The 27,796-nt window shown below is 34.5% G+C and overlaps 4 protein-coding genes and 2 non-coding genes across 12 annotated transcripts; all 6 read left to right on the top strand.

The window, feature by feature from the left end:
• Positions 1-523: 523 nt before the first annotated feature.
• Positions 524-9,402, top strand: LOC123217998 (protein ENHANCED DOWNY MILDEW 2-like). 6 transcript variants are annotated; one of them, XM_044639176.1, is made up of 20 exons: positions 524-676; positions 761-918; positions 1,182-1,611; positions 1,696-1,792; positions 1,887-1,940; positions 2,070-2,215; positions 2,705-2,801; positions 2,897-2,995; positions 3,872-4,119; positions 4,222-4,311; positions 4,394-4,882; positions 5,046-5,193; positions 5,302-5,406; positions 5,611-5,703; positions 6,424-6,465; positions 6,776-6,886; positions 7,292-7,363; positions 7,469-7,587; positions 7,676-7,739; positions 7,846-9,402. In XM_044639176.1, the coding sequence occupies exons 3-20, from the start codon at positions 1,205-1,207 to the stop codon at positions 9,244-9,246; spliced, it is 3,882 nt and encodes a 1,293-aa protein (XP_044495111.1). In that variant the 5' UTR covers positions 524-676; positions 761-918; positions 1,182-1,204; the 3' UTR covers positions 9,247-9,402. The 6 variants fall into 6 exon arrangements, with proteins under 6 accessions (XP_044495111.1, XP_044495087.1, XP_044495102.1 ...); XM_044639152.1 differs by having other exon boundaries at positions 1,163-1,611; XM_044639167.1 differs by having other exon boundaries at positions 761-923.
• A 119-nt stretch (positions 9,403-9,521) lies between these two features.
• Positions 9,522-10,689, top strand: LOC123218054 (probable long-chain-alcohol O-fatty-acyltransferase 1). The gene is made up of 2 exons (XM_044639259.1): positions 9,522-9,663; positions 9,804-10,689. The coding sequence occupies exons 1-2, from the start codon at positions 9,610-9,612 to the stop codon at positions 10,362-10,364; spliced, it is 615 nt and encodes a 204-aa protein (XP_044495194.1). The 5' UTR covers positions 9,522-9,609; the 3' UTR covers positions 10,365-10,689.
• A 1,254-nt stretch (positions 10,690-11,943) lies between these two features.
• On the top strand, positions 11,944-20,502 carry LOC123222256 (DNA topoisomerase 1 alpha-like). 2 transcript variants are annotated; one of them, XM_044644982.1, is made up of 16 exons: positions 11,944-12,083; positions 12,756-13,940; positions 14,088-14,282; positions 15,761-15,841; positions 16,512-16,571; positions 16,897-16,991; positions 17,106-17,262; positions 17,374-17,499; positions 18,054-18,134; positions 18,368-18,458; positions 18,542-18,675; positions 19,032-19,100; positions 19,199-19,288; positions 19,544-19,647; positions 19,732-19,900; positions 20,073-20,502. In XM_044644982.1, exons 2-16 carry the CDS (start codon positions 12,795-12,797, stop codon positions 20,139-20,141), a joined length of 2,667 nt encoding a protein of 888 aa, XP_044500917.1. In that variant the 5' UTR covers positions 11,944-12,083; positions 12,756-12,794; the 3' UTR covers positions 20,142-20,502. The 2 variants fall into 2 exon arrangements, with proteins under 2 accessions (XP_044500917.1, XP_044500918.1); XM_044644983.1 differs by having other exon boundaries at positions 11,981-12,083; positions 12,738-13,940.
• A 660-nt stretch (positions 20,503-21,162) lies between these two features.
• On the top strand, positions 21,163-21,236 carry TRNAV-AAC. Its single transcript has one exon. It is a non-coding gene; the product is annotated as a tRNA-Val (tRNA).
• A 1,677-nt stretch (positions 21,237-22,913) lies between these two features.
• Positions 22,914-23,525, top strand: LOC123195961 (glycine-rich protein DC7.1-like). Its single transcript, XM_044609841.1, has 2 exons — positions 22,914-23,135; positions 23,228-23,525. Exons 1-2 carry the CDS (start codon positions 23,036-23,038, stop codon positions 23,359-23,361), a joined length of 234 nt encoding a protein of 77 aa, XP_044465776.1. The 5' UTR covers positions 22,914-23,035; the 3' UTR covers positions 23,362-23,525.
• A 4,157-nt stretch (positions 23,526-27,682) lies between these two features.
• TRNAL-UAG lies at positions 27,683-27,762 on the top strand. The gene has a single exon. It is a non-coding gene; the product is annotated as a tRNA-Leu (tRNA).
• Positions 27,763-27,796: the final 34 nt, after the last annotated feature.

The raw sequence follows: 27,796 nt of genomic DNA, 5'->3' as shown, positions 1-27,796 counted from the left end.
TAAACTTATTTTGAGCCTAAACAAACCCACCTTGAATTTAATCCTATTTTTAGATAAGATTAAAAACAATATCGTTTGTTAAGATTTCAAGTAAACTGTGTTTAACTCGTGAGCCAAATACGATTTGAGTTCAAATTTAGATTTCGATTCATTTCTAGTTTTACTTTTCAACTCGTACTTAGGTTTGTATTCATTATCTCGAGCTTATGTTTGGATTCATTTAAACTAAATTTGTTTCAAATTTAAACAAACTTTTCAAAATCATCCCTAACAAAAATTGTGTGAGATGAACATGATAAGGTTAACATGCCCCAAGTATTAGCCGCCATTAGACAAAACCAACTGAACACCATCATATGACTACAGAAAGTCTATTTTGCCCTTAAACTTTAAAATTAAATTTTAATTTTAATGAATTAATAAATAAATGTTTAAGAGAAAGAGGGGAAAAATCCTTTAAAATTACTTGATTACCCTTGGAATTCTCAAAGGCTGAAAGGGGTCCTCACGTGTCCACGTCCGCCTTCCAATAAATTAGCGGTTGAATTTCTCTTTATCAACTTCCTATTCGATTCAAAATTTTAATTGCTTTCTTCCAGAAGCCCTACTCGAAGTCTCTCTCTGGCGATTTTGGTTTTAATTACTTAGAATAATAATTCGAGTTGTTTATCATCAGGTAAGTGTAAAATTTCCTTTATGATTACTGACTTTTTTATTTTTATTATTGATTTTATTTTCCTCTTTGGGTTAATCGTGGTAGGCATTCTGTTTGGTTACTCAGAAAATTTCGGAAAGGGAAAATAAGTGAAGGAAAGAAAGTTCGAGGGCTTATTTCGCCTTCGCCACGTAACTCTTACTGTATAACCGCGAAATAATATTGCAAAATTGGGAGAAGAAAAATATAGAGTGGAAGCACCGGTGAGGTGACTCCCTAATTCGTCAAATGTTTAGTTTAGTTTGTTATGTAGAATGTATGTGATTGAAATAATGATTTTTAAATGTTTTAATTTTCAAGTGTTTGGTTGGTGAAACCCTTGAGGTGGCTTTTTTTTTTTTTTTTCCTTTAAATACGGTGTTAGTGGATGCTTTTTGTTTAGTGTTAGCTAATTTTGATTTTTACTCATTGTTTCAATGTTTCTTAACTTGCTTGTGAAATTTAAAGTTTGGCATGTGTTGTTTAGGTACAATTGAGAAGTCAAGGGTGATGATGGCATCTTCAGATGATGAGAGTGAGGTTGGGCCAGTTTCAAATTACAATTTTGTAGATGAGAAAGATGAGCCTGTTTCATTTTCTGTGTTGCCAGTTCAGTGGGATGAAGATGAGAATGCTACTGGTAACAAAATGCATATATTCTTGGACGGAACTGCTGATAATGGGCTCCAGAAGATTTATAAGCGCGTAGTAGGTTGGAGATTTGATCTTACTAATGAAAATCCTGAAATATATGTGCTTTCTAAAGAAAAAAGTTGGATAAAACTTCAGAAACCTAGGAAAAGCTTTGAGAAAATTATTAGGACAATATTGATCACAGTGCATTGCCTTTCTTATGCAAAAAGAAATCCAGAAGCAACTGGGAAATCTATTTGGGACCACTTGTCTAAGGTCTTCAGGTATACTTCTAACTCGTGAAAAATTTGGGTTTCATCTCATGTGACCTTTTTCTATATTTTGCTGATAGTTTCATTGGTTTGCAGCTTGCATGAGGTGAGACCTTCACAAAATGATTTGGTGGACCACATGGATTTAGTCAGTGAAGCGCTTAAAAGGGATGTGACCTTAGCAAAGTCTAAGGTTTGTGTGTCTGTTCTGACTCATTGTCATTTGAATTGTAATGTGTAATGAGCATCTTATCAAGTATATGAAGGCAATTATATGGTATGAACAGTTTCTGCTCAAATTTTTAGAAGAGAAGCCGAGGAAGAGGAGACTATCTGATGAGGTTTTGCTTTGTGCTTCTCTTTAGCTATTCTTTGTGCATTTGCCTCTCTGAACCATTTTTACTCTCTTCTTTTTGTATTTATTTTCAAAATTTAATATTGTAGAGTAACCCCTCTGACTGATTTTTCAGGATCTTCAATCTGTGATGAGATCTAGTTTCATAGTTGATGATCAAGATGATATGATCGATGATGGAGGGGATGATGACTCCAATAAAGAGGAAGACTTATTTGATACTGTTTGTTCGATTTGTGATAATGGTGGTGAACTCTTGTGGTATGAGATTTTGATTAGTTAATCATCTATTTATATTTTATTACCTGTGCTTTACAACTCATCATCTTGTATTTTTATTGGTCTCCTAAGTTTGATTGATATTTTGCGCTCCTTGGGGTATACTTTCTAGATGTTTTCATCATTATTATCACCATGGTGGCCTTATCAATATTGATGTTGTTGTGAAACTTATTGGCATCATTCTCATTGTCATCATCAATGATGATGCTTCCACTACTGTAAGGGTTTATCAGCTTGTTTATTAAGTTATGTTTCTACTCAGCTCATGTCGTTATGTGTTCTGTACATTATAATTGTGATGTAGAACCTATTTTAGTTCTATCCGATCTTCCCCCTGGAAAGTGTTAACATGGTTAAAAAATTAGATACAAGCTTCTCTTTACATTTTAGTTGTTTATTTTCTTTTGTTTTGTTTTTTGGTGGTATGTTACTGCATAATTTGATGAATTTGATTTTGATATCTTACAGTTGTGAAAAGGGGTGCAAGAGGTCATTTCATGCAACTGTAGAGGATGGTGAAGAATCGCAGTGTGTATCTCTTGGCCTTACTAAGGATGAAGTGGACGTATGCTTTTGTTTCATATTTTGAATGTCATTTCTTTGTTTTCTAGAACATGTAGGAGTGTATCTTTTAACGTGCTTTCCCCCTCAATATGGCAGGCAATTCGGAAATTTTCCTGTAAGAATTGTGAATATAAGCAACATCAGTGCTTTATTTGTGGAAAGTTAGGTTCCTCTGAAAAGGCTTCTGGTGCAGAGGTATGAGTTATGTTAGTATGACTTTTAATTTCTATTTCACATTGGTTTGTTCATGGATTTACAAAATAATGGCTTTTTCCTATATTTTTTTTATGGTTATTCGCATTATGATTAAATTTTATTTGTCCGCACATCAATTTCAGAAGTATGGTTCCTTCTGCTTCCATGTTCAAAAGAACTAGGTTTAATAGGCCTCTCTGGGGTGGTAATTTTAGTTAATTTGGTGAAAAGAAAGTTTTGTTGGTAATCAACCACCTCCTTCTCTTCACAAATGGAGAAAAAATGCAAACCAAAAATCAGATAACTTCTTGATTTAGGCATTTTGCATGGTGTTTTTTTATTTGCTTTTGTAATCTTGTTATATTGGGGGTTCTTTCTACCATACATGTTGTAATCCATAGGATGCCCTTCCACGCTTTTTTCCTCTGGCTATTTTTTTTTCACAATTTGTTACCAGTGGCGATTCTCTTGTTCTTATCACTTGGTGAGGAATGTGCTTCTCAATATTTTTCCTGCTCCATTTTTTCTGTATGTCATTGTTATTATGGGAGCCTTGCTGACCTGCTTTCCTTTTTTGCTTCATTTCTTGTTTCAATTTTCCATAGTATTTCAACACTTTTAAAATAATATTAGTATTTTATTGCTAGCTTTACTTTAAAGAAGTGAGAGTTTGTGTCTTTTTCTTTGTTTTCCAAAATAGTTTTCTCAGTAAAAAAAGTTTTGAATGGTTTGATTATCCTCTGTTACCCTGAGTCACTGGCTTTCATGCTTGAGTCACTAGCTTTACAGTTGCGAGACAGTCAACCTTTTGTATATTTTTTAATCCTCTATCCTTGATAAAAAATGCATTATGATTGTTTAGATGTTATCTTTCAGGTTTTTCGTTGTGATTCTGCGAGCTGTGGTCGCTTTTATCATCCCCATTGTGTCTCAAAATGGCTTTTGGGAGGTGATGAAGTTGCTGTGAAACAGTTTCAGGAAAGCATTTTTTCTGGAGAATCCTTTATATGTCCCATTCACAAATGCTATGTTTGTAAACAATTTGAGATTGAGAAGGACATAGATCTGCAGTTTGCTTTGTGCAGGCGGTGCCCCAAGGCTTACCACAGGAAATGCTTGCCAAGGTGCTACTGATTTTTTTAAACTTATTTCCAAGGTGCTACTGATTTTTTTAAACTTATTTCACTATAGTTACGAGATGCTTGATATTTGAATGTTTTTGTCAGGGACATTGTATTTGAGGGTGAAGAAGAAGATGGTGTAATAGCCAGAGCTTGGGAGGGTCTATTGCCTAATCGCATTTTGATATATTGTACGTAAGTATTTGCCTTAGTTGCTTTTCTTCTTCCTTTAGTTGGTCTAAACTTGCCAAATCTTTGACTCCCTATTTTTGGACAGAAAACATGAGATTGATGAAGACATGGGGACTCCAATTCGAGATCATATTAGTTTTCCTGGTATGGAATTAAAGAAGACTATTTTTGAGGGACTGAAACAAAAACAGACATCAGCAATACCTGCAACCAAGGAGAAATTTGTGTCAATGAAAAGCACTCTCAACTCAATAGCATGCACTTCAGCAAAACCTGCTGTGAATGTGCTTAAACGTTTTCCTTCTGTTGTGAAGCAGAGTGAATCTACTAGAAAAATTCAGAAGCTATCTGGTGGTTCAGACCAATCAATGAAAATTAAAGCAAAGGATGCTCACAGAAAGAATGTGAAGGAAACTGTAAAGTCTGTCTTACTGGAGGTAGATAGGTCCTACATGCCTGATGCAAAGAAAACCTCCCTGTCTCTTGTCAGTGAACTTCAGAAGAGTGTATCTGTTAAACCTACCAAAATGAAGTTGAGTGAGCTACCTTCGTTAGATGCTGAAACCGAGAGGAGGTGATCCTATTCTGTTACTGCCTTCTTTTACAATAATCACATCACTTGTGTTAGACTTTATATCGAATGCACTAGGCAGATACAGTGGCAGACTGACTGAGTTTTAAGTATGATCCTCATGCTGTATTGTGTCTTATTGTTTGATTTATTTACCGCAACGTAGGTTACTTTCTTTGATGAAAGATGCTGCTTCCAAAATAACTTTGAAAGACATTCAAAAAAGGCTCAGAATTCCATCTACGCATACAAATTCCTTAAAAGCAGTTGTTGACAAGGCCATCTCAATGGAAAAAGTGGAGGGCTCAGTTGAGGTATATATACTGATTTTTAAAGTGTGGCCCATTGCTGTAGATGGGTATAACAGTCCTTCCCTTTTTGAACTTGTATATTTGGTAATTTTACTTCATATGCATATGCAGGCTGTTCGAACTGCTTTAAAGAAACTAGAGGAAGAAGGAAGCAGTATTGAAGATTCAAAAGCTGTTTGTGAACCTGAGGTTGTCAATCAGATCTTTAAGTGGAAGGTGGTTTCCAATGCTTAATTTTATTACCCTACACCAAGAAGGATTTATTGGGATTTCTAGCATAGTTTGTACAGGATTTTGTTTTTTGTTTTGGCATTTATTTGAATTTATTAATTTTGTCTCTGTACTAATTCATTCAATGTTTCCTTTTTATTATATTGTATTTGATTATTTCTCAAGTTGTTTTTGTTCTTTATAATTTAGAGCAAACTTAAGGTGTATCTTGCTCCCTTTTTCCATGCTGCACGATATACATCATTTGGTCGCCATTTTACTAAAACAGAGAAACTTCAAGAGGTGACTTAATCTTATCAATTTCTCTTGGACATTTTGTATTTATATTTTTTTTGGTATCTCTTTAATCTATTAGATGTTTGCTTATAAGTTAAACCGGCCCTTTATAGATTCTGTGTATATCTTGTTTACATGTCTAATTACAGACATGTAAATTATGTTTTCCAACCACAGAAATAAAGCATTCCTCTTAATAATAAAATTATTGTACCTTAGTTGTTTTTTATGGTTTAGTTATGAAAGCAAATGTTGACTCTTGAGAAAGTTTTCAGATTCAACATAACAAAAAGGTTCGTTTATTGAAAAATAAATATTCTTAGTATCTTGTTGACTGTTTCAATGAATGTTACCTTTTTTATGTTTTATTCTAAGTTGTGGGTAACGAGAATAGACTATGAAGGACAATATTTGTGGCAGAGGGAAATCAATGCCATAGCTTTTAGAATGCAATACCTTGTGGGCCAAGAGCAAGGTCGGGAGAGTGCAGTCTTGGTAGGATGCATGCAGTATGTTCATGTAGTCCTTTGCAGTTTAGGTTATCGACTTCCCATCGTCAGTATACGTTGAATATGTTACCTCATGTTGACTTTATATTTCATTAGCTATTCTGTAATTGTTGTTTCCATTATGAGTCTTGTTATTATTATTATTATTATTTTTGATATCTATAGAATCACTGCCATTTAGATTAAAGAATGCTGAAGTATGAAATCTGATTCGCAGATTGTTGATAAGCTCCATTGGTATGTACAAGATGGAGATATGGTAAGAATTTGTAGCACACTTATTGTTTTTTACAGATGAAAACCAGAACATGTTTACAGAATTGTAATAGACTATGAGGCAATTACATAGCAGTAGAATTTTAGTTTGTACATGATAGTTTTTAGTATTTATTGTCTTTGGTAATTCCAGCTGTACTCACATAAGAATTTTCAGTGTTTTATGATTCAATCTGCTCCCAGTTTAAGTAACATCTAGTGATTCTGATGTAGTTTTATCATCAAGTCTAACATTTATTTTTGCATCAATATTTGTATGTGAATTGCTTGATTATTAGTTCTCCTTTGAGCAGATTGTTGATTTCTGTTGTGGCGCTAATGAGTTTAGTAGCCTATTGAAAAAGAAGCTTGAAGAAACTGGGAAGAGATGCTTTTACAAAAATTTTGACATCTTGCAGGCTAAGGTAACCTTCAATTTGCTGACTTGTCTATATTCGTACCCGGTGTTTTTATGTGGAGCCATTTTAAATGCAGATTAACAGTGCTGTTCCAATCCATAATTCCCCCTCCCTCTTTTATTTTTGTAATTTACAAATATAAACCAAACCCTGGTGTGAGTAGGATTTGATCCAAAGAACTTTTGTGTAGCCAAGAGATTCAAGCCGCTAATTTAACTAGTACCCATGTTTTGACAGTGTTTATTGATCAGTCCTTGTATTTGTTGGGTTGGGTGATTTGGAAGAGGGGAGAATGGGTATTTGATTATATTCAATACCTTGTTGTATGTGCTCTTCTTCTCTTTATTGTGTGTATGGGCATGTGCTTGTTCACTTAAATTGTTAATTTGTTTATATCTTCTCTTCTGGCAGAACAACTTCAATTTTGAGAAGAGAGACTGGATGACAGTTAAACCTCAAGAATTAGCTCCAGGGTCCCAATTGGTAAGGAAAGATGATATATCTTTTTCAGGAATCAGAATTCAATCATTAGTTCCAGAAACTTGTTGGAGACTGCTTCACAATTTCTTATTTGTGCTTTTTCAATAGATTATGGGACTAAATCCTCCTTTTGGAGTTAAAGCAGCTTTGGCAAACAAATTTATTAATAAAGCTCTGGAGTTTAACCCGAAGCTCCTTATTCTGATTGTTCCACCAGAGGCAGAAAGGTATTGATATGCTGTCTTGCATCTCTCTCTTTGTGTTTCTGTGAATGTCTGTCTGTCTCATTTGCTTGCATTTGCTTCCTTCAACCAGGCTGGACAAAAAGACAACACCTTATGTTCTGGTTTGGGAGGACGATCTGTTTCTCACTGGAAAGGTAAACTTGGATGCTTTGTGAACTTCCTTTTGGTATGCTTGTAACTATTCTTTTCTTTTAAACTGGAGTTTTTATGGTGGCTTCTTGTGGCACCTTCCTTTTTTAGTCATTCTATCTTCCTGGATCTGTTGATGAGAAGGACAAGCAAATGGATCAGTGGAACTTAACAGTGCCACCGCTCTATCTTTGGAGTCACCCTGATTGGGCTGCTGGACACAAGGTTATAGCTGAAAAGCATGGTCACATATCCAGGCAACAGGAAGCATCAGATTTGGGAAGAAACTGCAATGAGACTCATATCCTTGATCATCCAATGGAAGATGTTCACTGTGACGATGGTGATGCCTTTATGGCGACAGATCTTCTGTCACAAAATGTTCGTGGTGATTATGTTGAAACCTCCATGTGGGGAGATCTCTCTTTGGAAAATATTCTTGGTCATTTTGATGGTACTACCATGATGACAGGTCTTCCTCAAAACATTGAAATGGAGGTACCCATGCAAATATCAGATACTGATGAAGGAAATTCACCTGACAAAACTAGTGGGGGAGAAAGCAATGGCGGTGGCTCTGGGGAGAATCAGTCTAGGAAGGCTTCAATGAAGAGGGAGCGGGATAAGAAGGCTGGAAGAGGAATGAGTGAAAAATCTTCTTTGGACAGACATAATGTTGGGAGGAATCTGGGAAGTGAGACATACAAGGGAATTCCTCAAAGTCCACCAGCCAGCATGATTGATGGAAGATCCTCTGTGGAACAACACATGTCCAAATGTGCTGAGATACCTTCACATGTCGGATTTGGCGAAAATGGTCATCAACATTTTGATGAGCAGAGGTTGCCTCACTGTTCTCCAGCCAATGTGTTTGATAGAATATCAATGCTGGAGGGTCACTCTTCCAGATCTACTGAGGTGCCTCCACATGCTGGACTTGGCAATGATGGTTATCATCATTTTGGTGACAAGGGAATGTCTTACCATTCATCCCTCAACATGATCCAAGGAATGCCTTCATTGGACAGCCATCCATCCAAATCCATTGACATACCATCATGTACTGGTTTTGGCAACAATAGTTATCGACATTTTGAGCCTACCACCTCTGGTTCACATATGCAGTTTGGAACAGCATATCACGGAAACACCCAGCCTAGCTTCCCTGATGGTACGGGTTGGAGATACGGGATGAACAACAATGAGTCAGATCTAGCCACATCTCCTCCTCGTTATGGTCAGATGGGAGCATTTCTGCCTCCTACGTTTGGACACTTAGGTTCAATACCTGAGTCATCTTACAGGATGAACATGTCAACCATGGATCAGTACAATTCTCAACTGGGTGGTGCAAACCACCAGAGCGTAACTCATTTGCGATCAGAGCCACCCATGTTGCCTAGAACAAGCTTTAATGATCTTAGAGCACCCCCCGATACCGGATTCCCATCTGGCATGGGCTTTGCTTCTGGTCCTTATGAACCAGGTACCCAAGGTTGGTTGGACCCGTAATTCAGATTTTTTGTTGACTGACTCTTCGAAGGTACAATCTAGTCAAATTTAACAATTTGTGGAGAAATTTTATGTGCTCTCTTACCTAGAATAATTATCATGATTATGCTTACCCAACGATTGTGAGAAAAAGAAATATATTGAGTAGTGTTGAAATTTTTGTTTTTTTCGAAATATTTGACATCATTAAGCATTGTGCATTGATGCCCTCGAAGTGCTATTGGGTGATTTTATTATTGAAGCCATCACATGCGAATAGAATAACTTAAAAGCAAAAGGAAGAGTACGAATAAAAGAGTTCCCACAAAGTTCAATGGACTCTTTGGAGTATGAACCGTGACAACACCACCCAGGCTGATTCAGATGATAACAGAGACGAGCTTACCCATGGATGGTGAGATCAAGAGCTTCATTCAGGTATGGAACTTGGCCAGAACTTGTCTCTGCTATTGCTTTTACATAACACCTTGAATCCCTTCTGGTCTATTGAGGCTTCTTTCTCTCCACCCGATCTTTTTCCTCTTCATAATCTTTCCCTTGAATCTCAATTCCACCAGTCTTGGCAGTCTTGCTCACCAACTTCAAGCTGCTCCTCTGTGCCTTCGAACAAGGCCCTCTCTCCACCCCCATCTAAGCTCTTCTACCTCATATCTCTCGCATGTCTTCCCATCAAGATCAAACAAGAAGATGAAGAGAAATCTCAAGAAACTCCCAAGTCAACCACTATTAGCCCGCCGCTTCCGAGGCCAGTTTTGTTGGGCATCAATTTAGCGCTTTTGGATTTCATCACTTGTGTGTATAGCTATAAAAATTATTTGCACCAAAATGTTCTCTTGGTGCTCTACTGTTGCCATGTTTACCGTCAACTTGAGATCACTTTAGCCATATGTGCAGCCCCCATTAGAGCCATTTTTGGGTTTGAGCTTGAACCACAATTCGATGGGCCTCACCGTGCAGCCTCACTCCAAGACTTTTGGAGTTGCAGGTGGAATCTCATGGTTACGAGTATTCTACGCTCCACTATATACACTGTTACACGACGGGTTTCTACTCACCTGATCGGGCGCACATGGGCTCCTCTTCCCACTGTTATTGCGGTATTTGTGGTGTCGGCCTAATGCACGAGATACTTAAATATTATATAACACGAGCATCTCTCAGGTGGGAGGTGACTTCATTTTTTAATCCTACATGGAATGTGTGTGATCATGGAGGTGGCAGTAAAGAGGGTATCAAGTGGCTGTTACACCCAATGGTTATGAGGCCTCTGGTGGTGGTGTTTGTGGCAGTGACCATCGTTTGACTGTTTTGGCCGCAACTATTGAGGAATGGTAACCATAAGGGAGTTCTTAAATACAACAGACTTTGTTAAGAACAGATTTTATCGATAAAGCAACATTCATTAACATTAAAACTAAGACATGAATTTATTCTTTTCCGTTATCCTTTTCTCTAATTTTAATTTTTTTTACAAAATGTGAATGACTCCATCGATATTTAACTCATGTTGAATGTTCAACTGTGCATGTGATTCATCTTGTTCCATTATTATCAATAAAATACATAAGCCGGATTTTAAGTATTTGGGTATTCAAATGATATTTGATTATATAGTTAGATGATTTTAAATTAAAAATAAAATAATACTTAAATCATTTAAGTATTCAACCGGATATTAAAAAATAGATCATCAAATTATATAATGATATGTATGTTTGTTTATAAAATGTAACGTGTTAAAATGTGACCTCTCTTCTTGTAGCCATATTCACACAATAATTTATCAAATATGAGTGGTTTCAAGGATAAATCACCAATGGTCTGTTTTTTTAATATAAGCATATAAAAAAATTTATTTTAACAATTTGATCAAATTAAATCAGGATTGAATTAGGTAAATAATATTAAATTATAGTTTGATAATCAGATCAATTCGACTATAATATTAATGTCATGTTAACATCATGATGACATTACATAACTAAAGTTTGTGTGAAATCTTTAGTTTTGTTATGTTGATGTTATCAGCCCGATTGACTAGTCAACGAACAAACCCTTTGGTCAACCCAACATTTGATATATATTCATAAATATTGGTTGTGATTATTAATTTGATAAATAATATCCACTTTTATTAACTACATCAATTAAAACATAAGGCTGAAGATTATCCTTTTTCAAGTGTCATATTATTATTAAAATTTATTTTGCTCTTTAGGGTTTATCAATTAATACATAATTTTTCACCAAAATTATAGACTTTCATAGATATGATGTAATTTCCAAACTGAATTGATAAGAACAATATTGAACACACAAAATCCTTGTTTGCAAACAAAATGGCAATTATATGAATTTGAATAAATATAAAAGTAATGTTATATGTATATATTTTTTAGTATACAAATAAGTATATAAATTATGTATCATTATGTGATTTTATATTACTTGATCTTTATTTTAAAATCAATCAATCATATTATAATATATTTTTTATCACTCAATGCAACCCTCTGTCAATTTTGAGTTGATGTCGAATTAGGGCTTGTTTAGGCTCCACCTGATTGAATCCAACCTTACCTAAACTCTGTTGTTTATTCCAAATCAGGCTATTGGGCTCTTAGGTGCAACGGGTGGAGGCCCAAAGGCTCAAAACCATATCAGAAAACCAGGCCCAGCCCCATTTATTTGCCCCAAATTAATCCATTAGGGCTAGAAGTTCTGGCTTCTATCATCTGAACCACCACAAAGGACAGAGAGCGAGCGAGAGCGATATAGAGATATTGAAGGAGAGGATTTGATCTACTCAATCACCTGCTCGATCTGTTCTTTGAAAGGTTCCATTTTTATTTCGTTTTTGCCTTATAATTTCTTATTGACAAATCATCAGCTTTTTTTCCGGTTTAATGCTGTAACATTTAGCTTAGTTTTGGATTTTTTTTTTTAAAGTTTTTGCAGCTTTTCCTAATCTGAGTTTATCCCTAAAATTGTTTTTTCTCTGTAATAAACTATTACTCCTAGCTTCAGCTTCTGGATATGCTTATTTACGTTCATTTGTGAAAGTTCTCTTTGCATAGGTTCTCTAATTTATTTTTTCCGTATCTTGTTGTATTGTATTGGTTGTTTACAGCTAGTAGTTCCAAAGACAGAATACAGATTGGCCCATAAGCTTATTTCTAATGCTGCCCCTGATATGTTCAGCTTAGTGTAATTTTAATTGGATAAATTGAACCAAATTTAAACCTCTTGTTTGTCTCTTCATTTCTTTGCTGAGGGAGCTATCTTGTTGCATTCGGATTTTACCAAGTAGAGTGTTGTTTGCTCTTGTCGGTAATGGAATTAGTTATCAATTTATGGGTTGAATCTTGAATCAGTTATGGTTTGTACTTGTTGTCTTTTGAAACTTTTGGTGTAATATATAATAGCGGCTATTTGTTTGTAGTGGTATACAATGTCTAAACTGCTTTACATTGGTTTTAATTGTAATATTGGTATTTTATTTTAATCAGAACTGAGACATACATGCCAACAAATTGTGTACTGGGATAATGGCTATTGAGGCTTCTACTAAACCAAACATAGTCAGTGATTTTGACGACGATGACGATGATGGTCCAGTAGTTTTCAAAAGGAGTAACACAGCTGCTAAGCAGAACCAAGTGAATTCTGAAGGTAAGAAACCGTCATCATCCACAGCCAATGGTCAAAATGCCAATACTCAGAAGGGTAAGACAACGGTTCCATTTTCCAAGGCATCTCCTATGAGATCTCCCCCGCCTAGTCTAAAAGCATCATCTTCATCTGCCAAGGGGTCACCAGCGAAGTCACCTGTGCTCACTTCAAAGACACCAAGTCCTTTGGATGATCGGTTAAAGCAATCACCACAACCAAATGCATCAAGTTTGGACAAGAAGGAAGATGGTTCAGTTAGTAATGGCCTTGAAAATGATGATGAGGATTTTGAAGACCACAAGCCCTTGAGTGCTAGACTTAAGGGAAACAACAACAATGCTAATAGAGGGCCCAGTGCTCCTAAAGCTGATACATCACCAATTTCTAGGATCAATGTTAAAAGTGCTTTTGATGATTCTGATGATGAAGCTCCATTATCGTCAAGGTTCCCAAAGTCCTGTGGTGGAACATCGGGTGGAAAGCATAGTGATCCTGATGAGAAGAAACCTCTGACATCAAAACTTCAGCAGAATGGTTCAACCACATTGGACAAGCGGCAAAAGTCTTCCTTTGGGTCAATTAAGAGACCCTTAGATAAGGTGAGTTCAACAGGCACATCATCAGCTAAAAAGCCAAAGGTTTCCAATACTTACACAGAAATGAAAGTTAAACAAGTATCGGTAAAAGCAGAACAGAAAGCAGACGATGACGACCATATTCCCATAGCCCAGAGAATGAAGAAATCAATATCATCAGATATAAAAGCAAATTCTACAAAGATAACAAAAGTAACAAAAGTTGATTCGTCTTCATCAAAGAAAATTAACAAGAAGTCCAAGAAAATAATAAAAAATTCAAAATATTCAAAATCAACCAAAATGCTCCCTAGCTCTGGTGATGGGCAGAAAAAATGGACTACTCTTGTTCATAATGGTGTCATTTTTCCACCTCCATACACACCTCATGGAGTTAAGATGCTCTACAAGGGGAAGACAGTTGATTTGACTCCTGAACAGGAAGAGGTTTCACATTCTCTCAAAGACTTCATTTGCATGCTTGAATTTTATGTTCATTCCTGCCCACAATTACATTTGTGAGAAGATATCTACATTGCTACATCATACTTGCTTCAAGTTCATTGTTTTACATATGATGTCTTAAATCTGCAGGTTGCAACAATGTATGCGGTGATGCTAGAAACAGATTACATGCAGAAACCAAAATTCAAAGAGAACTTTTGGACTGATTGGCGTAAATTGCTGGGGAAAAACCATGTAATTCAGAACTTGACGGATTGTGATTTTAAGCCAATTTATGATTGGCATCAGCAGCAGAAGGAGATAAAGAAACAGATGAATTCTGAAGTAAGTTTGTTGCACTGTAAACTTGGTGGTTTGACATGCAAAATGACAAAATGTTGAGTTACTATTAGGTTCCTCATCCCTTGCCTCTGTAAACATTTCCTTTTTTCCCTAGTTTTTAATTTCTTGCCTGTGTCTCTGATACGAACCTTAGGAGAATTACACCTCAAAAGCTAGCTATTGAGATGGGAGAACCCAAGACCATATAAACCCCACACTAGTTGCCCATATTTTCCAATGTGGGATCCAAATCCCATACCTTGCACTTGGGATCCTAACATACCACCACGCTCCGTAGCCCCGGCACCTATGCGGGCTGGCTGTGCGCTAGCTCCCTGCTAGCCCCGGGCGAACACTACAATGCCGGCGTCACCACCTGCGCCGCACGATTGCAACTGAGAGACATGGTGATGACTTTGATACCAAATGATACGAACCTTAGGAGAACCACACCTCAAAAGCTATCTATTGAGATGGGAGAGCCCAAGACCATATAAACCCCACACTAGTTGCCCATACTTTCCAATGTGGGATCCAAGTCCCATACCTTGCACTTGGGATCCTAACAGTCTCATTAGTTGTTTTTTATCTTGTTGACTAGTTTACTTACAGGGCATTGACCAATGACCTTGACCCACCAATACAGCACTTAATTTTTCATTTTATTAGAACATTTTTGCATTTGTTTATCCAGTTCAAAGCATTGGAGTAAATGGTTGTTTACTTTGGTATGTTTATTGGTTCATGAGGAACTATGCCTTTTGTTAGAATAATGGAACTATGCATACCCATTTTGAGTACATATTTATGTATGTCAACATGTGATCGAGTGATTTTGAATTAATGAGAAAGTAACATCTAATCACATAATGACACATATAAGTGTGTACTAATTTGTGTACTCAAAGTGGGTACACATAGTATTACTCCTGTTAGAAATCAAGCATTTTCAATGGAGTTTGCAGGCTTCCAATTGCCACAATGGAAGACACTTCCCTTAAAATGAAGCATGTTTGCATATTACTAAGCTAAAGACTGTAAATCAGTTCGGGGGTACATCATAAAATTCTTCGTTGCTTTAAGTAGGAATTTGCGAAATTGCTTATCTAAGCTTTTGACCCTTTTTAGATAGGTTATGTTTGTGGATAATGGACTAAATTTTTTTTTCTCTAAATAATTTTAATGCCATAATCTCGGATTCTATCTCTTATTTCTGGGTTACCTGCTTTTGGGCTCTGAAACCATCTATCTTGCTCCATACTTGAATGGAATCTGATTCCTTTCCCTGATCTTCCTGATTTGCATTGCAATGGTAATTATAAATGTTTTTAGATTTGGTTACATGTCAGTTTTCACTTTATGACTGCTGTTAGTAGTCCTGTATTAAAACCAAGATTTGTGCTTTAATCTTCTTATTCCGGCAGAATTTATATAATCGTTCAGTTTGATAATAATTAATGTAAAAGCTTCTGTTCTTGTAGGAGAAGAAGGCTGTGAGAGAAGAGAAAATGAAACAAGAGGAGAAGTATATGTGGGCTATTGTTGATGGTGTCAAAGAGAAGGTTACCATTTATCTTGCTTTTTTTTTTTTTTCCTGAAGTCTCAGTTTCTGACTGTAGAGTGATTTATCTATGGACTATTTGTTGTGTTAGCCATTTCCACTTCTAGTTTGTGTAATTAACTTACTCTAGTAGTAGTAGATGATGAGCCCTATTCAGAATACAGCCTTAAGAAATTTCTTCTGTGTTTGATTGATTTTTTCTTTTTTGAGGTAGACTGAAGCCCATTAGACTCCTTTTTGTGATATTAGCAACATTCTCTTTGGGCTAACAGGTGATGCCATTCTACCATGACAGCTGCTCGGTGAAGTCTATCTTTGTGAATCCCTTCATCCTATATCTTTCAACATTTACTGTTTTTTTACACGGTGCCTTTCTTTTTAAGGAGGCTTACTGTGTTTAAGGTTGTCTTTTTTAATCGTTACTTCTTAAATATGTTAGGATTGAGATGAAATGGTTCTTTGGCTATCTTCTTTAGTTTATATGATCTTTTTTGCTGTCACTTTTGTCATGGTCTAGTGCCCTTGCCCATGTGTTTTGATTGCTACTTACTACTACTACTACTAATAGTTAGCTAATGTATGTGCTGTTGTCTGAAGTGTATGAATTTATGTTTGAGTAGTTAATTTTTCTTATTTCTAGAGGATTGGTGCTGATTGATAATGTATATCAGGTTGGGAATTTCAGAGTTGAACCACCTGGGCTATTTCGAGGCAGGGGAGAGCACCCAAAGGTTCTGCTGACATCTTTTGATAAATGATTGAAAATTAAGAACTGTTTACCGAAAGAGTGATGGTATTTATACTTTTAATGAGTACCAATTTGTGTACCAATGATGATATGTTATTACATGATTGAATGATTTTGAATTAAGAATAAAGTAATATCCAATCATATAGTGATATATCATTATAAGTATCCAAATTGGTATTCATTATAAGTGTATATAATATTGCTCTTACTGAAATATCATGGGTATCAATTAAATTTGCACTAGTCCTTACTGCTTCTGAAGGAAATTGATTTTTTTTCTTTGTTTGTTTTTTTGTTCTTAATAGATGGGGAAGCTGAAAAAACGTATCCGTCCAAGTGACATTACCATAAATATTGGGGAGGATGCCCCGATTCCTGAATGTCCGATCCCTGGTGAAAGGTTTATTTCTCAATATTTTTCATGGGGGAAGGGAAGGGATAGGCTTTTTCTATTTCAGATATTTAGGAACTCTTATTCTTTAGGTTTTTGTAACTCCTGAGTTTACCTTGGCAGCTGGAAGGAAGTAAAGCATGATAACACTGTCACATGGTTAGCTTTCTGGAATGATCCAATTAATCCAAAGGAATTCAAGTATGTGTTCCTGGCAGCTAGCAGTTCCTTGAAGGGACAAAGTGACAAAGAAAAATATGAGAAAGCAAGAAAGCTGAAGGTATTCACCTGCGTGCTTCTTTTCTTGGATAGCCAAGTTTTTTCTCTATGCTATTTTTCTTTTGGTAATATGTAACAAGTTTTCTGTAGCTAACCCTATGCTTAATTGCAGGATTACATAGAGAGCATTAGAGCATCTTACACTAAGGATTTTACTAGCAAAGATGTTTCAAGGAGGCAAATAGCAGTTGCGACCTATCTTATTGATAAATTAGCACTTAGGGCGGGTAACGAGAAGGTATTCTATGTGTGTGTATCGTATATATAATTCTGTTGATAGTTTTGAGTATGACAGCTCTTCTGTTACATTGAATTGTGTGGTATAGAGGTGTGGTTCTTTTCCTGGGTGCAAAGATGTTATGAGCAGCTCCAAGTTTTATGACTAGTACCATTCACATCTTGATTTATTTTTTCTTTTCCTCTTCACATTGCAAGAAGCTTTTCCAAATTAAGTTCTATTTATATCGTTTCAACTAGATAAAAGTTTGAACTATTTTAACCTTGTTTTGTTTCTGTGCTTTTGGATTGTATTGAGTTATATTCAATATTTTGTCATTGTTAGGATCAAATGTGTATTTATTTTCTGTCTGAAGTGTCATATACCTTGGGCTTTTCTATTTTTGGCTGTTTCTTTTTCTTGTTTCCTTGTGTGTTATTGGAACATGTGCCACCATTCTATATGTGGTGCTTACATTTACCTTCTGCATTTTGGGCTGCCAAAATTCTGATAGCTGTTGCACTGTTTATAAGAAATTTATGAAGGTTTCTTTGTTTTTTGGTTGACTTCAACAGGATGATGATGAAGCTGATACTGTTGGTTGCTGTACATTGAAAGTGGGGAATGTAGAGTGTATCCCTCCAAATAAGTTAAAGGTATTGTTGCTAATGTCTGACAAGATTCAACATTAGTGCATTTTATTTTATAAATACAAGATTGGAAAAGTTATGAGAAGAATGATTGAGAGCAATTGGTACCCGTGCTGGGAAACTTAACAAAGTTTATAGAAGTTCAATTTTTCACCTCCTAGCTAATAATATTCCACACCCTTTGGTTTTAGCCTTCTAGCTGGAAGTGTTAATATGTCTATTCCTGTTTGATCAATCAGTTTGACTTCCTTGGTAAAGATTCAATTCAATATGTAAACACAGTTGAAGTTGAGCTTCCTGTGTACAAGGCAATTGGGCAGTTTCAAACTGGTGAGTAAATGACCAATTACATTGGGTTACATGGATTTTTTTTATCATTATTGTGTCTTATGCGTGTTTTTTCTTTTGTCCAGGAAAGAAGCAAAATGATGATCTGTTCGACAAGCTGGATACAGCTAAACTGAATGCTCATCTGAAGGAACTCATGCCTGGTCTGACGGCTAAAGTTTTCCGTACATATAATGCCTCAATTACATTGGATGAGATGGTAAGTTGTTAGACAGAGAATGGAATCATCTTTCTGCCTTCATTGAGTAAATATCTATGGTTTTTTAATTTGTGGGAAAGAAGTTATAGGAAAACGTGATTACTGTGGGCATATAATTGTGTTTTGGAAATTTCCAAATATTTTTGTGGATAAGTAAAATAGCGTTAAAAACTATTAAGTTGGGCCTTATGTTTTGTTTTGCCCTTAACTATTTCATTGAAAGATTTGTTTGATCATTTTATAATTTTACACGGACATTATTTAGTATTTCTATCTAGCTTGATCTTTATTGGGTTTTGTTTTTCAATTTCCTGCTATGATATAAATCCTTCTGAATATTGTTTTGCCTTTTACAGTTGAGTAAGGAAACTAAAGAAGGTGATGTTGCAGAAAAGATTGTTGTTTACCAGACTGCTAACAAAGAGGTAAAGACGGGTACTAAAACAAAATTACTTGGCAAATGATGATGCTTATCATGATTTACATTATGACATTGATAAATATGGCTTTTTCTTTGCTGTAGGTTGCAATTATTTGTAACCATCAGCGGTCTGTTTCGAAATCACATGGTGCGCAGATGACAAGATTGACTGAGAAAATAGAAGAGCTCAAGGTAATACCACGTCTGGATCAGTGGGAAATTTAGAGCTCTCATGGTTGAGAAATATCATTGGTGGAAAATATTTATTTTTTGGTTGACTGTTCATAAATTTTCTGATGAAAAATAGGGATGTGTTTGTATACTTGGTGTTGGATTGGTGCTTGATGCTTCCATGTTTCAAGCCCCTTCTAAACATGCTCTTTGGAACTTCATTGATTCCACTCAGAACTTGTCGTGGTGGAACTGACTTTGTAATTTTGCTTGTAGGGTGTTCTGAAAGACCTGAAAATTGATTTGGACAGGGCTAGAAAAGGGAAGCCCCCATTGAAGGATTCTGATGGAAAGCGAAAGAGGAATCTGACCCCTGAAGCGTAATATAACTTTGCTACCGTATTTTTGGGCTCTTAATGCATTTTCATATGATGTTAAATTATTGTTTATGATTTAATGAACAGGATAGAGAGGAAGATAGCTCAAACCGATGTGAAGATTGAAAAAATGGAACGAGATATGAAGACTAAAGAGGATTTAAAAACTGTGGCTTTGGGCACATCCAAGATCAATTACCTTGACCCTAGAATCACAGTCGCATGGTGCAAGCGACATGAAGTTCCTATTGAGAAGGTAAATTACTTCCACAATTGGATTCAGGTTTAAGTAAATTTTCTTTTCCAACAATATCAGCTCTCGACTATCTGGACACAATTATGAAATTGCATCTAGTTTCAACCATGGTAATGTATTACAGCATGTTGCCCTTTAATCGGTTTGTCATCGGTTATCTGTTATCTTGCAGATTTTCAACAAGTCTCTTCTAGCAAAGTTTGCTTGGGCAATGGATGTCGATCCTGAGTTCAGATTCTGAAATTTCAGAGCGGTGCTTGCCTCTACACCCTCTCTTGACCAACCCAAAGGACCCAAAAAAGAAAAAGAAAAAAGAAAAAAGTAAAAAAGAAAAATAGGCCAGCTCCTTACCGGCTTCTTCACTTTCTTATTACAGTTACTCAATTTTTTTATCTCTGTTCAACCAGAAAATTCATGTTGTATGGTCATCTAATCTAATGAGTTAAAGTTCTTCCTTCATAGATTTTTCTTTTTAGACTATTACTGAAATTGTTGTTATAAACTTTCTAACACCTGCTACTAACAGTAAATGTCAAAAGTACATTCTAAAGTGCTTGAAAACAAAATCTTCTGTGTATTCTTCAATATCAGAGATTTCTGAACATTCTTTGTAAAGCATTTCTGGTAGACCAGTTGTTCTCTACTGCAGTTGCTTAGAAGCATGGAGATATGACTGCTGATACTGATACAATGGAATTTATGGTAACATTGAAATTATTCTAGGAGTGAAGGAAGCCATTCAAATTTATTCACGCCCAGATTTGGCTACGGAAACCTTATTTGTGACGCACTGTTGTAGGCTTGCGGCACACAAAAGAACCCGACAGGGGGGAATTAGGGATCAGTCTAGTCATATCTATCATCATCATTCTTATTGTTGTCATCATCGACATCAATGTCACGGTCACCTCCATGGCCGTAATTGTCGTGATCTTTTCTGCCGTTTCCGATTTTCTGGTTGTTCTGGGTGTCGCGGTCTCCACAACTGGATTCAGTTCCACCATTCAACACCAAAATTGGACTCTTTCACATTAGTTTCTCCAGTGCTCTTCTCTGCAAAAGAGATCAAATAACATAGAAAACATTAGTACTAGAAATCAGAAGCTAAATAATTAAGCTTGATGTATTATCAATGGGTACAAACCCCTCGCCGGTTTCTATAAGTATCATATTTCTCAGATACCGTACCCCTCGGAGGGAAATAATAAATGTGAAAGACGAGTTATACTACACTATGCTTGTCTTCTAAATTGTCATCATCTGGTGTCGTGGTGTAGTTGGTTATCACGTCAGTCTAACACACTGAAGGTCTCCGGTTCAAGTCCGGGCCACGCCACTTTTTCAATTTGAAAATGTTTTTGCATGCCATATATCTTTTCCTGGACTCTTCTCTGCGAAAAGACTACATCGTCTGCTTGTGTATGAAAAATTTAGGACGTCTACATAATGTAATCTCCTACATTCATATTTCTTCGAGTGAAAATTAGAGAATTAGAGGAATTGATAGGAGGGTTAATAATCTTTGTTTGATTACAATGAAATGTCTTAAGATGAAATATATAAATAAACTAAATATAGAAGTGAAGAGTGTTCTTTTAAAACCCGGCTCAGATTAATAGATTGGATCCAAAATCAAGATCATATCAAATTTAATTTAGGTCATGACTAAATTAAATCAAATTGAAATCAAAAAAATAGTTTCGAATTGTAGTTTAACTATTTAATCATATCAATCTTACCGTCATATTGATATTATGATAATATCATATGATAACCATATTATACTAATATCATTGATTCAATCAATCGATTAGATTAATCAACCCAGTAAATTTATTATTTAATTAAGTCATTTTCCGATCTAGCGGTCTAGCCAGGGAGATCTAATTATATTTTTTTTATTTTAAACACGGAAAGAAGCGAATGAGTCTTATCGACTCTCTTAGCGAATCACTTGCATTAATTTATTACCACAAAATTGATTGCAGGTGAAGTTTCCATTTAAGCAAACTAATCTTGTTTGTATGCTATTTCATGGTCAAATATATCAATATCTATGCATATATATATATATATTTAGATTTTGTAATATTTTTGGAGTAATAATCTGATTAACTATTAAGGTATTATCTATTTTGGATAGACAATTCAAGGTGATTTTGTTTCTAGGTTTTGTAACCCAAAAATTATCTTGATAATTTTAAGAAGTTCATAAAGTATTTAATCAATCAAATTATTTCATCCCTAACTGATGTGTGATATACAAATATAGTACAAATATACTTAAGATCTTTTTGATATATAAGATTTGTTTAAGGGTATCACATATACCATCTTTTATAGGACTCAACGGTTGAGTCTCATAAAAGGGGTGTATGTGATATCTTTAGACAAATTCTATATCAGTAAAACATGTAAAAGATGTTGAGTCTATCTGTACTCTACTTGCGTATCTCACATTAGTTAAGGATGAGACGATTTGATTGGTTAAATAATTTGTGAGCTCTTTAAAACTGTCAAAACATGTTTTGAGTTGTAAAACTCAGAAGTAAAACTATTCTGAACTATATGTTCAAAGTGGACAATATCTTGATAATGAATCAAATTATTACAAAGACCCTTATGATGGATTATTGGACTATTCTCTCAACAGTTTACTAGCTTCAGTATAAACATCAGAAATAAGAAATCAATTTAGTGATAAATTGATCAAATGTAAGCTATCAATCACAGTGATAGAAGGATGAATTACGAATTTATCAATTAAACCGATTTACCACGTACGTTGTCCAGTTTATGTCTTTATCATAACCAATCTTTCAAAGATAAACTCTTGAATCTTCTTAAGCACCACCGCAAGTCTTCTCTACAAACAATAGGCTATTAATTAACTTCACATACATATTGAAAAAATACATAAAGTAATATAAGGACCCCTCTTGCTTGATAGATCTTTGACACTTGGAATAGGGTTCTAATATTTTATCACAATCAGAAAAAACCTATGCAACCTTTTCTTTCCAAGTGCCTTCTATAAATAGAGGTTGTTCCTTGCACATTCTTCACCAAGTTACCAAGCTATCTTTTATATTTTGTTTTGCAATTGCAGCTTGAAAAATATTTGCATCGTCAAAAATGGCTTTCTCCAAGACCTTCCTTCTTCTTGGCCTCGCCTTTGCAGTTGTCCTTCTCATCTCCTCCGAGGTGACTGCTCGTGAGCTTGCTGAGACCACCCGTAAGTTCATTTTGGTAAAAGAGTTGCATATATATGTTCATAGTTTTTCTTTGCTTGTATATAATAGCTTTATTTAACGATCTTTTTTGCAGAAGAAACCAACGTGGAGCAGTCTGACCACAAATTCGGCCACGGACATGGCCACAGTCACAAACACGGCCACAAACATCGCCACAAACACCATGGAGGGCACCCTGCCGATGAGACAAAGGAGGTCGAAAATTGAAGCTGGAGGGAACTAGAGAATCTTTGGTTTCTTACTTGGTCGAATAAGTTTGTACGTATGTGTGTGTCAATAATAAGTGTTCGAGGATGTGGACTTTAATGTATTACATAATAAGGAAAACATGTATACAGGTTTTGTCATGAGATGTGTTCTCCTATTTGCAATAACCTAATTGTTAAGTTGCCTCGGTTAGGCCAAACCAATTTTGAATTTGATTTTCAATTTAATAACTCAGTTTAAAATTATTTATTTTATTGATAATATTATTCATTCTTTCAATGATATTATTTATTTATTTTTGATAATTTTATAATAATATTATATATCAATTTAAATAAGTTTAAATTAGAAATTAGAAATTTAACTTAAACTTAGTCGTTAGAAGCAATAACACGACTACTTACTTTGCCTGTCGTCTAAATGAGCTCAACTGGTTGATTACGCAATGATGGAGCCATAATCACACACCCTAATTGCAAGGTATACACTAAAACTTGAGGGTGGACAGATAAAACAAAGGTAATAGAGGGGGCTATTTGTAATTACTGCTTCTCTGAAGCTTTCATGTAGAACTTGTAAATGCCAACCACGGCAAAATGGTTGACTTATGCTGTCAGGAGTCGGCGAAGGAAGGGCTGGGATTAAAAAACCAGCAGCACCTAAACCCCCACAAATATAAAGAAAGCGTTAATTTGATTTTCTCTATGTTTACTCCAAAACTTGGGGTATTGATTAAAATAACCCATTTTTTCCTCTTTCGTGTATATATATATATATATATATATATATATATATATATATATATATATATATTTAGAGTCACTTTTTTTTTCTTATTATACATATATAGTTTAAAATATAAAATATCTGCAATGTTCTTATGTTTTGTACTCATCCAGCCAAAACTCATTCAACCAAACACAAACTCATCCAGTTGAGACATAAAACCTCACTCACTCACCCAACCAAGACTGAAATATAAAATGAAATGAGATGAAAATATGAAAGAAAAGTTAGCCGGGTGGTTGGTCGAATGGCTGGCCAAGTGGTTGGTTGGTCGGTCGGTCAAACACCCATCTAATTAATTTATTTTTAAAAAATTGATTGATCAACCAATTTATTTTTAAAAATTGGTTGGTCGGATGTTTGGTTGGCCAACCAACTCATCCAGCCAACCCTAAAATCTTATTCTTTTAAAAGTAAATTCAATTTAAAAAAATGACTATATTTATATAATAGAAAAAAAAAGTAGTCATATATGTATAAAAAACAAAAGAAGATGACTATTTTAATTAATATTCCCCATAAACTCAATTCACTATATTGTGTCTTTGAAGAAACTGTTACAAAATTTTTTACAATTGTGTGACTTATGAAATAAAAAAATCACAAAACATTTTTTGAACTATTTAATTCTTATAAGAGTCCCCTAACCCTAATAGTCTCTCGCTATTCTATAAGTATCTTTCACAATTTGAGATTATTTCTTCTAATAAAAGGTAATATATTTATAAAGGAAAGACACTTACAAATCTTCTAAACAAATAATCTAAAATTTTCATATGGAATAATAGCAAGATTCAAGTTATAATCAACAGGAAGAGCATTAAATAATGTATTTAACTTGTGTGCTTTTTTTTTTTTTTTAAAAACTTGTACAAGGCATTTTGAATTGAAAAAAGGCCAAAGGACTATTTCCCACCCAAAGTATGTTATACTATCAACTTTTCACCTATTAACTATGAAAATCTTATTTACCCAGCTATGAACTTGTTAAAATTAAAGGTTTAAAGGGTAAAATCTTTATTTTATTTATAATATTAAAAATAAATTAAAATTTAATCTAGTATTCCCTCCTAACCCCTAAAAACTAACAATTTTTCCCTAGACCAAGTTTTAAAAAATAGCATTCTCCTCCTAGGGTTTAGCTTTCAATCCCCGATGCCAAATCCAATGTCATCGTCGACGACAAAGCTTTCCAGAGGCATTACCATGCTCTGACGGTTTTTCTTTTCTCCTTTGGAACATCGGTCGATCGAGATCTGACCTGACAAATCGAAAAGCTTCTTCGGGAGATGAAGTTATTTGTTTTTCACGGCTCCTCTAACGTCAATCGGGAGTCCAAATAGGTGGAGAAAGACTGTCAGAGGAAGAGCCAACGATAAAGGAGCCGGAGATGACATCAGAGATTTCGAAATGAAACCCTAGGGGGAAATTGTCATTTTTTAAAACTTAGGCTGGAGAAAATTTTTAGTTTTTAAAGTTTAAGGGGGTAAAAAGAGATTATATTTTAGTTTTTTTTTTAATATTATAGATAAAATGATGATTTTACCCTTATTACTGTTAATTTTAACTACTTATGAGTAGGTATTTTGGATTATCAAAGTTAAAGAGGAGAAACTTGGGAATACAGTATACCTTGGGTGGGAAATAGTCCTGTGACTTTTTATAATGAAAAAAAATCATTATAATGCTCACAACACTAGTTAAGTATCCACCATTTCTTAGAGCTGGTTTGACCTAAGGATATTAATGTGTTGAACTCAAACTTGAATTGAGATATTATCACACTGATGAGCCTGAACTCTCTATTAACCTATTTATGGAGATATAACTGTAACTAAGGGTATATAGGTTGAAGAAGATTCATTTTTAATCTATTAGATTTTAGGTTAAAAAGAGAAAAATAATGTTATTTACACTAGTTTTAAGTAACAATTGAGCGTAATTATCATATGATTAAATATTATTTTACTTTTAATTCAAAATCATTTAATTACATGAAAACATATTATTTAAGTGCCTAATTAAATAAGATTAAAATTGAATACACATAATTTGATTGAAAGAGAAACAACCTAGTTTTGTCCAACAAACTATGGACCTAAACATGCAAATGAAACCGTGTGAGGAAAGTAGAGTATAAGCCTTCTTGGTCAAGGTGGGGGGCTCCCATTGAAGTTGCCAGTGAGGCAAGCAATAACGCAATTAATTATTTTTTTTAATTTTATTAATATATTTTCTAATGATTTTTTACATACATATAATGATATTAATATTCTTTCACCTATGTGTATATACACACACACACACACGATTTAAAGTACAAGCATCCATGCAAACTTCTTTGCGACCTTCTTTTTAATTACCTTTCGAAGGATTATCAACCTTTATTATTGTACGCTCAAATCTATATGCAAGAGTATAGGGCCAAAGTTAGGTTTGCTAACTTTAAACTTAAAATTTAATTTCTTAACCAATAGTTCTACTTGTAATAAATTAATTTTTGGGCTTTATTAAAGAGTTTGTAGCTTTTGGGTGAGAAAATCTTGTTAGTCCATCATATAATATTAATCTTATGTTAATCTATTAGCAATAAAGTACTGGGATTTAATTTCATGAAATATACAACGATATTTCATGTTCAAAAAAAAAATTATTATATGATTAATTAGATTATTTAAAATTAAATATAAAATGAATAATTAGATTATTCAATTATACGATAAAACAATTTGTTTATATCATTATTATTCACTGTTTTTATATATAGTTTTACTCATTTTAATTCTAAGAAGTTAAATAGAATAGTATATTATTCTTGATGTAAGAAAAATTTTTCTTTTTAATATAAGACTTTCTTGATCTATTTAGGATATTAATATTTGCTATATATGATTTGAAATACATATGGAATGAAATCAAAATATTCTTGACACATCCATGCATTACGAGTAGATCAGTTAGCTAAGATGTAGCTTCTTAGGTATGAGACAAAGGATTCAAATTTGATTTTACACTTTCACAAATAGACTGAGTGTACACGTTAATATCTTCTAATAAATCAATGTTGAAGTGTGAGACTGTGGTATCTTTAGGTAAATCTTATATTGATAAAATATGAGAAAAATATTGGGTCTATCTATTCTTATATGTATATCTTATATCAATTAAAGATATAAGAATTTAGGTGGTTAAATAATCTATAAACTCTTTAAAACTGTCAATAAATGTTTTAGGTTGTAAAACTACTCTGGATTGTGTATTTAAAATAGATAATATCTTAATAATAGATCAGACTATTAGATTAAAAATGTTATAAATTTGATCCAAATGGAGTAATAAATCCATTTTATGGTCAATTCAAGACAGATGAGTTAAGCATCCTCAACTTAGAAAATAATATAATTTTAAATTTGATGGAAGTCTAAAATTTGGCATTTGACTTGGATGGGACCAAACCACGTACAAATTCCTGATGAAAATGTAATTAGCTTTCTCTTAGATATGTAAAATAATGTTGGCAATTACCTCGAGCAAAGACAGTTTGGCCGAGTGGTCTAAGGCGCCAGATTTAGGCTCTGGTCCGAAAGGGCGTGGGTTCAAATCCCACAGCTGTCATTTTTTAATCAATGACTTAATGACTTGCTTCTAA

This window comes from Mangifera indica, chromosome 1, assembly GCF_011075055.1.
Source record: "Mangifera indica cultivar Alphonso chromosome 1, CATAS_Mindica_2.1, whole genome shotgun sequence".
Lineage (NCBI taxonomy): Eukaryota > Viridiplantae > Streptophyta > Magnoliopsida > Sapindales > Anacardiaceae > Mangifera > Mangifera indica.
The sequence above is the reverse complement of the archived record's forward strand: the minus strand, read 5'-3'. Positions and strand labels throughout refer to the sequence as shown.

Coding starts and splice junctions, on each gene's coding strand:
- LOC123217998 (XM_044639152.1), top strand. CDS start 1,169: ATGTGTTGTTTAGGTACAATTGAGAAGTCAAGGGTGATGATGGCATCT. Junction 4,312..4,393: donor CGCATTTTGATATATTGTAC/GTAAGTATTTGC, acceptor ATTTTTGGACAG/AAAACATGAGATTGATGAAG. Junction 5,194..5,301: donor AAGTGGAGGGCTCAGTTGAG/GTATATATACTG, acceptor ATGCATATGCAG/GCTGTTCGAACTGCTTTAAA.
- LOC123218054 (XM_044639259.1), top strand. CDS start 9,610: ATGATAACAGAGACGAGCTTACCCATGGATGGTGAGATCAAGAGCTTC. Junction 9,664..9,803: donor AGATCAAGAGCTTCATTCAG/GTATGGAACTTG, acceptor CAATTCCACCAG/TCTTGGCAGTCTTGCTCACC.
- LOC123222256 (XM_044644982.1), top strand. CDS start 12,795: ATGGCTATTGAGGCTTCTACTAAACCAAACATAGTCAGTGATTTTGAC. Junction 14,283..15,760: donor AGAAACAGATGAATTCTGAA/GTAAGTTTGTTG, acceptor CTGTTCTTGTAG/GAGAAGAAGGCTGTGAGAGA. Junction 17,263..17,373: donor AGAAAGCAAGAAAGCTGAAG/GTATTCACCTGC, acceptor GCTTAATTGCAG/GATTACATAGAGAGCATTAG.
- LOC123195961 (XM_044609841.1), top strand. CDS start 23,036: ATGGCTTTCTCCAAGACCTTCCTTCTTCTTGGCCTCGCCTTTGCAGTT. Junction 23,136..23,227: donor TGAGCTTGCTGAGACCACCC/GTAAGTTCATTT, acceptor TCTTTTTTGCAG/AAGAAACCAACGTGGAGCAG.